Genomic DNA, 12,139 nt, shown 5'->3' on the forward strand with positions numbered 1-12,139 from the left:
AATATTCATTCTTTGTTTTTCTTTTCAAACCCTTCTATTCATAGTCCATATGAGAAGGTATTCTTTTAACACAAAGCCAAGATATGGTCGAGGGACAAGCAGATTTCCGAAAACAATGCAGTAATCGCACAGACCACCAACTTAGATGATTAATACAGGATAGCCCTTCGGCCGTAACAACCTTAGAACTATAGTATCAAGGAAGACTCCTATGGTAACCTCGGATTAATCCGCTATGGCAGATTAGTATTCGGCTATGTGTTAAGAAAACTGGACAATAAGCCCCCAGGCTAATATTTCATCCTGTCTCATCTAAAGATATTTTATTACGAAGGATACTGACTAAACCTTCCACTAAGTATAAGTCAATACTGATGTAAATATTAGCTATTTAGAGACTCTATTCGGTTTGAGTTTTTATTATTTTTTATTTTTACATAACCCCCTCAAGCATACCTAACCTATAGCCATCACCATCAGAAAGATCGCCAGTATCATTGCCTCCATGTTGACCACGTGCAAAAAATGCGGGGACCGACAAGATTTCGACGCTTGATATGATGATACCTACCAAGTACAAAGATGTTATCATGAGACCCTTTGTGTAGTAATTACGGGCATCTACAATGAGAAATACGCCACGAACGCTTCGTCAGCACCATACCATCTCTATTATCATTAATATCGCCACGATCGGCGTTGTTGATGATAACCAATGGTATTATGTATGTTTCCTAAACTAGTCATCGCTAGCGATATCACCGAAGACATTAGGATTGTCTTGCTATAACAACCTATAGGCTCTCCTCTTACCAACGGTTATAAAATTCATTTGGAAAATTGTATGTCATGAGAGGCATACATGAGGCTCTCAATACCCGTCGGTGGTCAAATAAATACTGACGATAGTATGAAGGCTCTCGATAAGTCAAAGCACCCTTACAGGGGCCACCCTAGTGGGGGCCACCTCAAATTTTTAGACCTTTAAAATAAGTACCTTAACTTTAATTCAACGTTATTTAATTAAATTAAATTTAATTAATTTATAATTTATTATATTTTAATAACGATATAATCTTTTACTATCGACTTAATTAATAAGGCTTTATTTTTTAAATTAATATTGAAATTATTAATTATAATTGTATTACTTAATTTTTAGGTCTTTAATTACTCCTTCTTTTTCATAATAGTTTTAATATTTATAAATGTTAAATTTAGATTAAATAATATCTTACGCTATTTTTGTGGCTTTGTATTTATTAATACCTTTTTTAAATATTCGATATAAACCTTTATTATAATTAATTTCATAATAATCTTATTAAAGGTCTTATTAATTTTATTAAATAAAAATTTTATTACAAATTTAATAAATGTTATATTAACCTTAAATAGTTTTTTAATTAAAATATTAATATCTTATGAATTTAAAGGCGTTGCTAAAGGGATTAAAGTTATATTTTTAATAAAATTAAACTTTTTTAAGTTAGAAATAAGGTTTAAAAAGGCTGGAATAATATTGGAAACCTCTCGAAATACAAACCAATAATTTAATAACTTATTTTAATCTTTAAAATAAATCCTTGTAACCTTTTAACTAACTAATATATTATATTTAGTTAAATATTCTTTTTGTACTATTTAATAAGTTGTAATAAATTCTTTTTTACCAAGATTAAAAATATAATATAATTAATATATTTTAATAAATTTAAGTCAAAGCACCCTTACGGGGGCCATTTTAATGGGGGCCACCTCAAATTTTTAAACCTTTAAAACAAATACCTTAACTTTAATTTAACGTTATTTAATTAAATTAAATTTAATTAATTTATAATTTATTATATTTTAATAATAATACAATCCTCTATTATCGATTTAATTAATAAGGCTTTATTTTCCAAATTGGTATTAAAATTGTTGATTATAACTGCACCACTTGATTCCTAAGCTTTTAACTACTCTTTCTCTTTTATAATAGCTTTAATATTTACAAACGTTAAATTCGGGTCAGGTAATACCTTACGCCGTTTTTACAGCTTCGTATTTACTAATGCCTTTTCTAAATACTCGGCGTAGGCCTTTATTATGGCTAATTTTATAATAACCTTATTAAAGGCTTTACCGATTTTATTAAATAAAAACCTTACCGCGGGTTTAGCAAACGTTATATCGACCTTAAATAGTTTTTTAACTAAAATATTAATATTTTATGAATTTAAAAGCGTTGCTAAAAGGATTAAGGCTATATTTTCGATAAAATTAAGCTTTTTTAGGTTAGAAATAAGGCTCGGGGGGGCCGGGGTAGTACCGGGAACCTCTTGGAACATAAACCGGTAATTTAATAACTTATTCCAATCCTTAAAATAAATCCCTGTAACCTTCTAACCAGCCAATATATTATATTTAATTAAACATTTTTTTCGTGCTATTTAATAAGCCGTAATAAATTCCCTTTTACCGGGATTAAAAATATAATATAACTAGCATACCTCAGTAAGTTTACGACAATAACTTCGTTTTATTAATAAAAATACATCCACGTTAGTAACTTATAAAACGTACAATGAATATGCCGGGATAAAGATAACATAAACCTTATTTATAAAATATTCCCAAAGGAATTTTATCGTGGTATGGCTACCGTAACCGTCGAGGATTAATAATCGCCATTGCTAACGATTTAATAACCTCGTTTCTTTTAAAAAAACCTTACGAAACTATTCAAGTGCAATATTATTATTAGTCCAGCCATTAGGAAACGTAGTGAACAAGACTTAAACGTTTTAGCCTTGGATCAAGCCCTATTAGACCTGATATCAAGGACTTTTAAATGGTGGTGATGAAGGAAAGGGAATGACTTGTATTAAAAGTGGATGATACTATGTAAAATGGGTGTGTGCGACCATAAATGGTACTTATACTAAGAATATGATCACATGATCAGGATCAAGGTCACCTGATACACCAGCACCAGTTCAGTAGTGAACTTCCAGCCTTTAAATCTAACGTCCTCATTGTTAGGAAACCACTGTTATTATACATATTTACTTGTATATATAATAAGGGGATTTAAAAATTGGCCGTTGCCACTAACACACTTAATAATTGACGTCTAGGTTTTATTACTACAGTTTTTAATTACGATACGTTTCTTATAAACCTCGCCGATAATTATTCCGTTATTCCTAACCCTTTTCATAATCCCTATCTTGTTAACGCTATACGTATGCCTAACCGGGATATTCTTAATCCTAGAGGCTTCGAGTTGGTCAAAAAAGATATTAATATTATTAGTTATAACCTCGTTAATTTGTTTATAATCGATTAAATAAGCCTTAACCGATTTAATATTAAAATAATAAAATAAAAATTATATATATTAATGTTTATTAAAGGTATCGGGCCAATAATTATGGGTTAATAATCTTCTCGTAATATCTTTAAATCGATATAAGGGAAGCGTATAGCTAATATAGCTTAACATAATAACCTAATCGGTTAATTCTTTTTCTTAATATTTTAATAGTTTCTAACGTTCCTTTAAATAGTTATCTTGTGTTCTACAGCCCAATATTCAGTCCGTAAGATAATATCGTAATATAAAATATTTTTTAAACGCTTGCCGCAAGGATGCACCGTTAAAAACGTTATTTATTGCTATAGCGCAACACAATTAAGCTGAAAAAATAGGCATTTTAGAATCGTAAAAAAATAAAGATTTAAATAATAAATTTTATTTTTTAATTAACTAAAAACTAATAAAATTATATAATAATTTATATATAAACCTCATCGTAAACGCGTTGCGTTTTTAAGGTGGCCCCCATTAAGGTGGCCCCCGTAAAGGTGCTTTGACTTATAATAATAATTTTGTTTTATTAATAAAAATATACCCACGTTAATAATTTATAAAATATATAATAAATATGTTAGGATAAAAATAATATTAAACTGGTGCTGGTGTATCAGGTGACCTTGACCCTGATCATGTGATCATATTCTTAGTATAAGTACCATTTATGGTCGCACACACCCATTTTACATAGTATCATCCACTTTTAATACAAGTCATTCTTTTTCATCAGTTTCATTATTTAAAAGTCCTTGATATCAGGTCTAATAAGGCTTGATCCAAGGCCAAGACGTTTAAGTCTTGTTCAATATAAACCTTATTTATAAAATATTCTTAAAAAATTCTATTATGGTATGGTTATTATAACTGTTAAGGATTAATAATCGTTATTATTAATAATTTAATAATTTTGTTTCTTTTAAAAAAACCTTATAAAACCATTTAAATGTAATATTATTATTAATCCAACCATTAAAAAACATAATAAATTTTTAATCCTTAAATTTAACGTTTTTATCGTTAGGAAATTATTATTATTATATATATTTATTTATATATATAATAAAGAAATTTAAAAATTAGCTGTTGCTACTAACATATTTAATAATTAATATTTAAATTTTATTACTACAATCTTTAATTATAATACACTTTTTATAAATTTTACCAATAATTATTTTATTATTTTTAACCTTTTTTATAATCTTTATTTTATTAATGCTATACGTATATTTAACCGGGATATTCTTAATCTTAAAAATTTTAAATCGGTTAAAAAAAATATTAATATTATTAATTATAACCTTGTTAATTTGTTTATAATTAATTAAATAAATCTTAACTAATTTAATATTAAAATAATGAAATAAAAATTATATATATTAATATTTATTAAAGATATTAGGTTAATAATTATAGATTAATAATTTTTTTATAATATCTTTAAATTAATATAAAAAAACGTATAATTAATATAACTTAATATAACGGCTTAATTAATTAATTCCTTTTTTTAATACTTTAATAATTTTTAACATTTCTTTAAATAATTATTTTATATTTTACAGTTTAATATTTAGTCCGTAAAATAATATTATAATATAAAATATTTTTTAAACGTTTACCATAGGGATATGCTGTTAAAAATGTTATTTATTGTTGTAACATAATGTAATTAAGTTAAAAGAGTAAATATTTTAGAATTATAAAAAGATAAAGATTTAAATAATAAATTTTATTTTTTAATTAATTAAAAATTAATAAAATTATATAATAATTTGTATATAAACCTCATTGTAAACGTGTTGCATTTTTGAGGTGGTCCCTATTAAGGTGGCCCCCGTAAGGGTGCTTTGACTTACCCTATATTGTTATTAATACAAAGGAAGTTCGTGTCTTTAGCGTCCCTCATTTGTTTCCAACTACCTAAACTAACAAAGCAGTCATAGCAGAGGCCACTGGCAACTCTGTCTTCCGTGATAAAACTGTCGATTAATTACCACTTTATCTTATTTCTACACTTAATTGGCCTCTTTCGATGAGATCAGAGCCCTTGCGCGATTTGAAAAAGATGACCCCATTACTTAGTAGGTAACGCTAGTTCGGCAAGAAAGTCCATGATCTCAACACATAATAGATATTGAGGTAACTAGGGAGCAGAAAACTAAGTTAATTCAAGCGGAGCGGGCCCCGGTGTCGCATCATTCCAAGGGATGAAAATATAACTTTCAAATTTATCATTAGGGCCTCTTGTCCCGAACCCACCGTAATCATGGAGATTCTTTATTAAAGATACCAAGGGAGATCAGTTCTCACATAGCGGTCATCACTACCATCGAAAACCTACTTTTGATGATTTACACTTCCGTACACTTCCGTATACCGGGCCAAGTCGGCCAAGGCGTTGCTCCGAGCTACAATATCGCTATGGAATATCATTCAATACAAATATGCATTACAATGTGTATATGCATTTAACTAAGGGAATTATTACTTAAGAAATGATATACGCTAGTACTCATCTAGCCTAGTACTCCCGGGCGGATTAAGGTTCAGCCTTATTTAGCTCCCGTCTCATGCAGTTCGGCTCTTACCGGTTTAACCTTAATATTAAGTTTACGGTAAAGTTTGGGCCGTGAATATTGCGTCTGAAGACCACCTCATCATCCACTCGGAATAGTGTCAAAATAAACGATACGTCTTATTAACAATTAGCAATCAGGCGATTCTTGAGCGCCTATACTGACTGCCTTATACTCTTATGCTATATTTCGCATTATCAAGCTCCACATGGTTGGCGTCGCAGGGAAGTCGCAGGCTTGCAACACCTGCAGACTGAAGCGATTGAAGGTACGCGATTAATAGCCCATGACGTAATCAACACGGGTGTCGATCTGGATACTTTTGATATTCCTACTTTGATATTCCAGGGATAAACTTCTAATCTATACCATTCTGCCAAACTCGCTAGCATTTATATTGGTAGACTTTGCTGACATCATCCCCTGGTAGTGTGATATGACACGACCCTTTTGCTTAAAGTGTATCAAATCAAAACGACAATGTACTGGTTATGGTCGAGATCTAATATTTGTCAATCGGACTCCTTCGTGTCCGTCGACTACTGCGATGTCGGTATTGTCGGGACTCAGAGCGCAGGAGGTGCCGAAAAGCGCTTCGCCTAATCCAAAAGCAGAAGCAACCTTGCACCAACTGTTCTCCAAGTCTTCGCACAATTGCCGTGAGTTTCGAATGTACGCTGTCGAGCTGCTGGAAGCTATGTATCTCCCAAAACACTCGGTTTCTAGTGAGGGGAGCTTTTCATGGGTCTACCATATAACAGATCTCAATGAGCCTAGCAGATCACTCGACACCGCCCTCTTCGCATTCTGTCTCACCCAGCTCCATGTTACTGGTACAGGAGGCCCTTCGTTATATCAATGCCTTGACCAGTATAACACCGCCCTGCAGCATCTCTACTCCGATTTAGTCGACTCGGAAAGGAGGTTTCTAGAAGAGACATTGGCAACTATAGTGGTTCTATCGACATGTGAAGTACGTATAGGGGATGTCTTGAAGTACCCTAGCAAGACTACCTAGTCTTTGAGCCTAGATACGATCTACTATGTCTCTTAGTACCACACTTCCTTCTTGATCACAGCATTGCTGACAAATATTATAGCTCTTTGTATGTCCTGCAGAAAATGGTTGGAGTGTCCACGCACGCGGTATTGCAGAAATCCTTCGACTGCGTGACCCGGAAATGAAGAGTACTCCAGCATGGCGGCATCTGTTTTCGCGTATGAGGATTGTCTGCGTAAGTGTAAGGAAGGAAGCCTTCCAGTTTTTCTTCTAACTATCTAGCAGACCCTGGAAGCTCTGACGAAGAGACAAGCACAAATTCTCGAAAACGATATATGGCGACAAATTGTAACCGAGTCAGGCTTAACCGTAGCTCTTGACGAGGTTTATAGGATGATTGCAGACTTCCCCAGCATTCTTGAACGATCTGTTGCTCTTCCTTTGATTAGCGACCACAGTGTTCTTCTAAGGGAATCGGCAGCGGTTACGCAGTCAATATTAGCTATGGTGGAGTCTGTGGAATACTGGCACGATGCATTCTGGAAAGCTTCGCCAACTCCTCGATCCTGGTCTGTACCAAGCCGCGCAGTAAATCCGGCCGATGCCGACCCTTCAGATAAGATCTTCCCGTTCTGTTTTGAGTTTGAATCGCTCTGCGTCGCAGTCCCTGTCGTTATGTGCTGGTCGGTCGGTACTCAGCTATATAGTACTGTTATTCAAATACATAACCTTGTTCAAGCAAGGCTAGGCCGGCAGATTGATCTCAAAGATCTCCTGCACCAAGATGGTGCCACAGTGATAGATGCGGCGAGCCCGTCGGAATCTCCAAACCGGGACACTCTATTACCCAATATAAGTACTGGCCGCTCGATACAAGACATTCAAAACGAGGGGACAAGGATGGCGCATTACGTATGTCAGTCAATGGAGTATTTCCATCGAATAGAAATGGGAACATATGGTGGTCACGCAACAACTTATCCATCTTGGAGCGCTCGACAGTATTTTCGGCTCCATCCGGGCCACGAGCGGGAATGGTTGTGGATACAGAACATGCACATGATGGAAGGCCCCAATACACGTTGGGGACTGTCGATGATGACATTTGCGGACATTGCTGAGCCATTGGGTGGCTGGTCAAGATAGAACTTGAGTAGAGTCTCGCCCAATTTTACTTTGTACAAAAATTGCGATTCATCGAATTAGCACTAGTATACCCCTACAAGAGATGCGAGCGACGCCGAAGAACCTTGGCTTATAAAATTGTTTAAAAAATATAGGAGTTCTTGGGGTAAAATGCAAGTGAATTACGATCTTAGTATGATGATCGAATCACGATAACCTGCTAACTTGGAGAAGGGTTGAATCTTCATCGAATTTTCAGCTTCTAAACACCTCTAGGGCCTTGATTCGCCACTATACGCCAGGAATACAATTATCACGGTAACCCAGTCTTAACTAGAGTCAGTTGTTCATACTTCAACTTAAGCACCTCAGGAGGTAGTTAACAAGTATATTTAAATGTTAAGTTTTTAAGACTAGACATTGAGGGACTGTTGTTAAGTACAATATGAAATATTTTAGTCAAGAGTACGTAGGTGTATACAGGTTAAGCTACTCCTTTTATTCCTTGATACAAACAACTCCAACACCGTCACCTTAATCTCTATCTGTATCAAATTACATCTCGGCTCAACAGTTGCCTACCTAGGTACATAGGTAGGTAAGTAAGTAAAAAGCTCTTGGTGTTCTTTCGACACGATAATCGTACTTGGGTTCACGGTTAAAGGGGGAAAGGTGAACTCTGATAATATAAAAGATTTGTCCTATATTTTGAGCCGGGGTATAAACAGAATAACTTGGCGTTCTGTAGTATCCCTGTGTGTAAGATTACCTATCCCGGCTGGCCACATCGACGCCAATGCAGGAGCGTAATAATCCTACTGTATCAAGTTGAGCTGAGCACCTGTACCGATCAGGCATCCAATTGACCCCTCCTTCATCAGCTGCATATTTATTCCGCCGTCAAGCGTATGTCAGACAAGAACATCATGTCTGCATTCCCTAGATTTTAGTCTATACAATCTCTACCTAGGTAGGATACAGCGATGCCATCATTCTTCGGCCGAAAAGATGATTACGATGATAAGTACGAAGACATGTAGTTGCCATCCGAACATGACCGGCAATCGTGGGCATTGTTATACGGCATGTTCGCTGAAAAAATACACCACCGTCAGCGAATGCTTGAAAGAATACCGCTCATTATGGATGTCATTAAAATCCCTAACGATGAGGGAAACTCTCAAAATCGCCCGCGAATAGACCCCGCAAGGGCAATGGAATATACTATTGCCGAGGACAAGCAGTCAATAAACCAAGGCGAGGGCGGTATGTAACCCGAGGAAGGTCGTTTCTCTTTCTTCTTTCCCTATCATACGTATAGACAGCTATTAACCTAGCTGAAATATACCGTGTAACTGATCCGCAAGGATGGCAGCATCCGAAGCCGCATATTCAGACAGCGGCAGCCTTCTTGGAAACCGAGCCTTGGCTTCTTCGCTGGCCCGTCCCGCCGTGGCAAGACGAGGATTTCTTTAAAGACATCTCAGACCTCTTCACGCTGGACCTCGACAACGCTACTACGGAATTCGACGAGTGCGAATGCGACATTTGCCAGCGCTGGGTTTCTTCAATGCGCAGAGGATCTAGAACCGTTGAAATACCCCTATGATCCGGGTTTCGTTCTTTGCCTCGGTCGAGACGAACCCCTGGGCGTCCCGAGCGTAAATAACAGAGTTCATATCCGAATCCAACACGACGATACTACTTTCACCATCAGATCTTTTTCGTCAGGTGAGTCACAGCTGCGGAATAGTGTCAGCAATAGCGCAACATGACGGACTCGAACTGATAGATCCCTTCAGATGATCCCAGCTCGGGTAATTTCCCTTCCACCATCGCGGGTGTTGAAACTAAGTATACTGATGAAGCGATCTGGGACAGGGCAAGAGAGTGTCTAACGAAATGTCGCGCGAATTACGGAAGATGCCGACAGCGCGATGCGTCCTCGCTGCAAAGTGCCTCCAAGCCTACTAGGCTAATCGAGGTTGGCCAAGACGGCGACGGCCAACTTCGACTTGTGGGTGGAGCATTTCTGGACTGCAAGTGTGCTGCCAATGGTTATGTGGCACTAAGCTATTGCTGGGCGACGATAATGAGTACAAGAGAACCAACCAGTGCCAATGCAGGAACATCTGTTATCCAAACGAGTACTGGCTTTTGGCCGCACAGGGATGAGCTGGCAGTGTTTAGAAGACTCTGTATTTGGAACATGGAAGAAGAGCGCGCTGACGGATTCGACGCAGATGCTGCCGTCCCCGTCTAATATGGCTTACCGCAATATGGTGCTTCTTGTCGGCGAGGATGGCCAGAACCTCGCGCATCCCGTTATGGGGGGGAATTATTGGATATTTGAGAGACCGCTCGACGAATGGGTCAGACTACGTGATAACTACGTCCTGCGGAATTTAACGAACTCGAGCGATAGGTGAGTGATTCGTTTATTATAATCCTCTTGTCCCCCGAAAAGCATACATCTCCTGACCGGAGTTGCACATCCAGATTTTCTGCCTTCTCTGCTATACCGAAACAGTTCGCTTCTTACTTCGGTAGTCCGCAAGACTACATCGCCGGCCACTGGCGCGCCCATCTACCCGTCGATCTGCTGTGGCAGCGTGGTAGCTTGGTCAGAGACCGCCAAAACACCAATTTCCCAACCTGGTCCTGGGGCCTGGGCTTCGACTACATATGCTGAGTACGATGTCTTTTTAAAGGTCCGTGACGTCGATGTAATACTCGCCAATCCCGAAGACCCTTTTGGCGACGTTCAGCAGGCTCGGCTTCTGCTATCGGGGCATTTGTTAAAAGTGCGGCTCCTATTCGAGAGTAGCGAATATGGTAATGAAATAGTTCCATATGTGCTATTATTTCTTAATTGCACTTGGCACCTTGATAGCGAGTACCGTGACGCATCCGCCGAAGAATTTCACATTCTTGTGTCTGCATCGCGCTATCGCCATTGCCATTACTTACTGGAGGTTACCAGGGGCGATGGAGAGTCGAAGGGCTTGATATTGCAGCAGAAGCATCAGTCTGGGTCTCACCACAAAGCATTTATTCGGATCGGGACATTTGAGATGGAGTTGTGGTTTAGTCAACGCCAAGACAACCAAGACGACCAAGACCGATACCCATACTTAGTATATGATGATGACAACTCCGAGTACGTCATCGACTACAACTTGAATGGTTGGGGCGGAGACCTCCCAGCTCTCCCGGATCACATTAAGAAGGGGGACGACAACGATCGTAGTCAGTGCGGAAATAGTATCATCGATGACATTGACAATGGTGGCCTACACGAAGACAATGTCATAATAGGTCTAGGGGAAATTAACGATGATAACAGCAGCGTCGCGAGTGATTCTAGTAGCGATCTTAGTAGTTATAGTCAGAGGAACGGTTCACTATATCAAGGACCGTACAACCCCTTTATAAGTTGCTCTCGAAAAAGGGTTTAGTTGGTATAGCATGTCTTATTAAATAGCCTACCCGGGGTTTCGTGTCTTATGTTTCGATACCGTCATCTTATTCGGGTTGACAGCTAGATGCTAGCTAAAATAGATCTTATAAGAATCTTATGGAGGAGATCTAGCTCGCACTCTGTGTTTATTGGTCGGGTAGCATCTCAAGGTCTTTCAGCCAGCGCACAGGCGGGCGGCGCGCACTCTTATACCGCCGAGTTTACGATCAGTCCACATTTGAGGCGAGGCCGTTCACGGCGATGATACTAGATCGGGGGAAAGGGGTTGAGTTCGTGAATCTGCAGGGAGGGGGCTCAGGAAGACCGATTCCACTTCCACCTGTCCACGAACTACATTGGTAAGATCATAGTAGAGATTCTCGAGAGGCAATCTATTGACCGATATCTGCCGTTCATTGAGTAAATGATCGTGATATGCTGTTGAATCTTGACCAACATCTCGGTAATTGTCCTAGTTGGGATACTACACACATGCTTCTATTGCAACCACAGATAGGGAATAACTGTTAACTAGGCAATCCAAGAAAAGAAGTTTCTCAGTTGATATCCGATTTATAGTTATATTTAGTAGGTATTTATATAATATACATCGT

General features: G+C 37.6%; 2 protein-coding genes across 2 annotated transcripts; both read left to right on the forward strand.

Annotated features, from left to right (window-relative positions):
- Positions 1-6,185: 6,185 nt before the first annotated feature.
- On the forward strand, positions 6,186-8,590 carry F4813DRAFT_357314 (uncharacterized protein). Its single transcript, XM_049243104.1, has 3 exons — positions 6,186-6,913; positions 7,041-7,175; positions 7,226-8,590. Exons 1-3 carry the CDS (start codon positions 6,377-6,379, stop codon positions 8,084-8,086), a joined length of 1,533 nt encoding a protein of 510 aa, XP_049100055.1. The 5' UTR covers positions 6,186-6,376; the 3' UTR covers positions 8,087-8,590.
- Positions 8,591-9,788: 1,198 nt separating this feature from the next.
- F4813DRAFT_53630 (uncharacterized protein) lies at positions 9,789-10,948 on the forward strand. Its single transcript, XM_049248619.1, has 3 exons — positions 9,789-9,796; positions 9,947-10,490; positions 10,565-10,948. The coding sequence occupies exons 2-3, from the start codon at positions 10,186-10,188 to the stop codon at positions 10,755-10,757; spliced, it is 498 nt and encodes a 165-aa protein (XP_049100056.1). The 5' UTR covers positions 9,789-9,796; positions 9,947-10,185; the 3' UTR covers positions 10,758-10,948.
- Positions 10,949-12,139: the final 1,191 nt, after the last annotated feature.

This window comes from Daldinia decipiens, assembly GCF_022478715.1.
Source record: "Daldinia decipiens strain CBS 113046 unplaced genomic scaffold F4813scaffold_14, whole genome shotgun sequence".
Classification (NCBI taxonomy): Eukaryota; Fungi; Ascomycota; class Sordariomycetes; order Xylariales; family Hypoxylaceae; genus Daldinia; species Daldinia decipiens.

Excerpts from the sequence above, each read along its gene's own strand:
- F4813DRAFT_357314 (XM_049243104.1), top strand. The coding sequence starts at position 6,377 with ATGACACGACCCTTTTGCTTAAAGTGTATCAAATCAAAACGACAATGT. Across the intron at positions 6,914-7,040 it reads TGGTTCTATCGACATGTGAA|CTCTTTGTATGTCCTGCAGA; the intron begins GTACGTATAGGG and ends CAAATATTATAG. Across the intron at positions 7,176-7,225 it reads CGCGTATGAGGATTGTCTGC|ACCCTGGAAGCTCTGACGAA; the intron begins GTAAGTGTAAGG and ends ACTATCTAGCAG.
- F4813DRAFT_53630 (XM_049248619.1), top strand. The coding sequence starts at position 10,186 with ATGCAGGAACATCTGTTATCCAAACGAGTACTGGCTTTTGGCCGCACA. Across the intron at positions 10,491-10,564 it reads TTAACGAACTCGAGCGATAG|ATTTTCTGCCTTCTCTGCTA; the intron begins GTGAGTGATTCG and ends TTGCACATCCAG.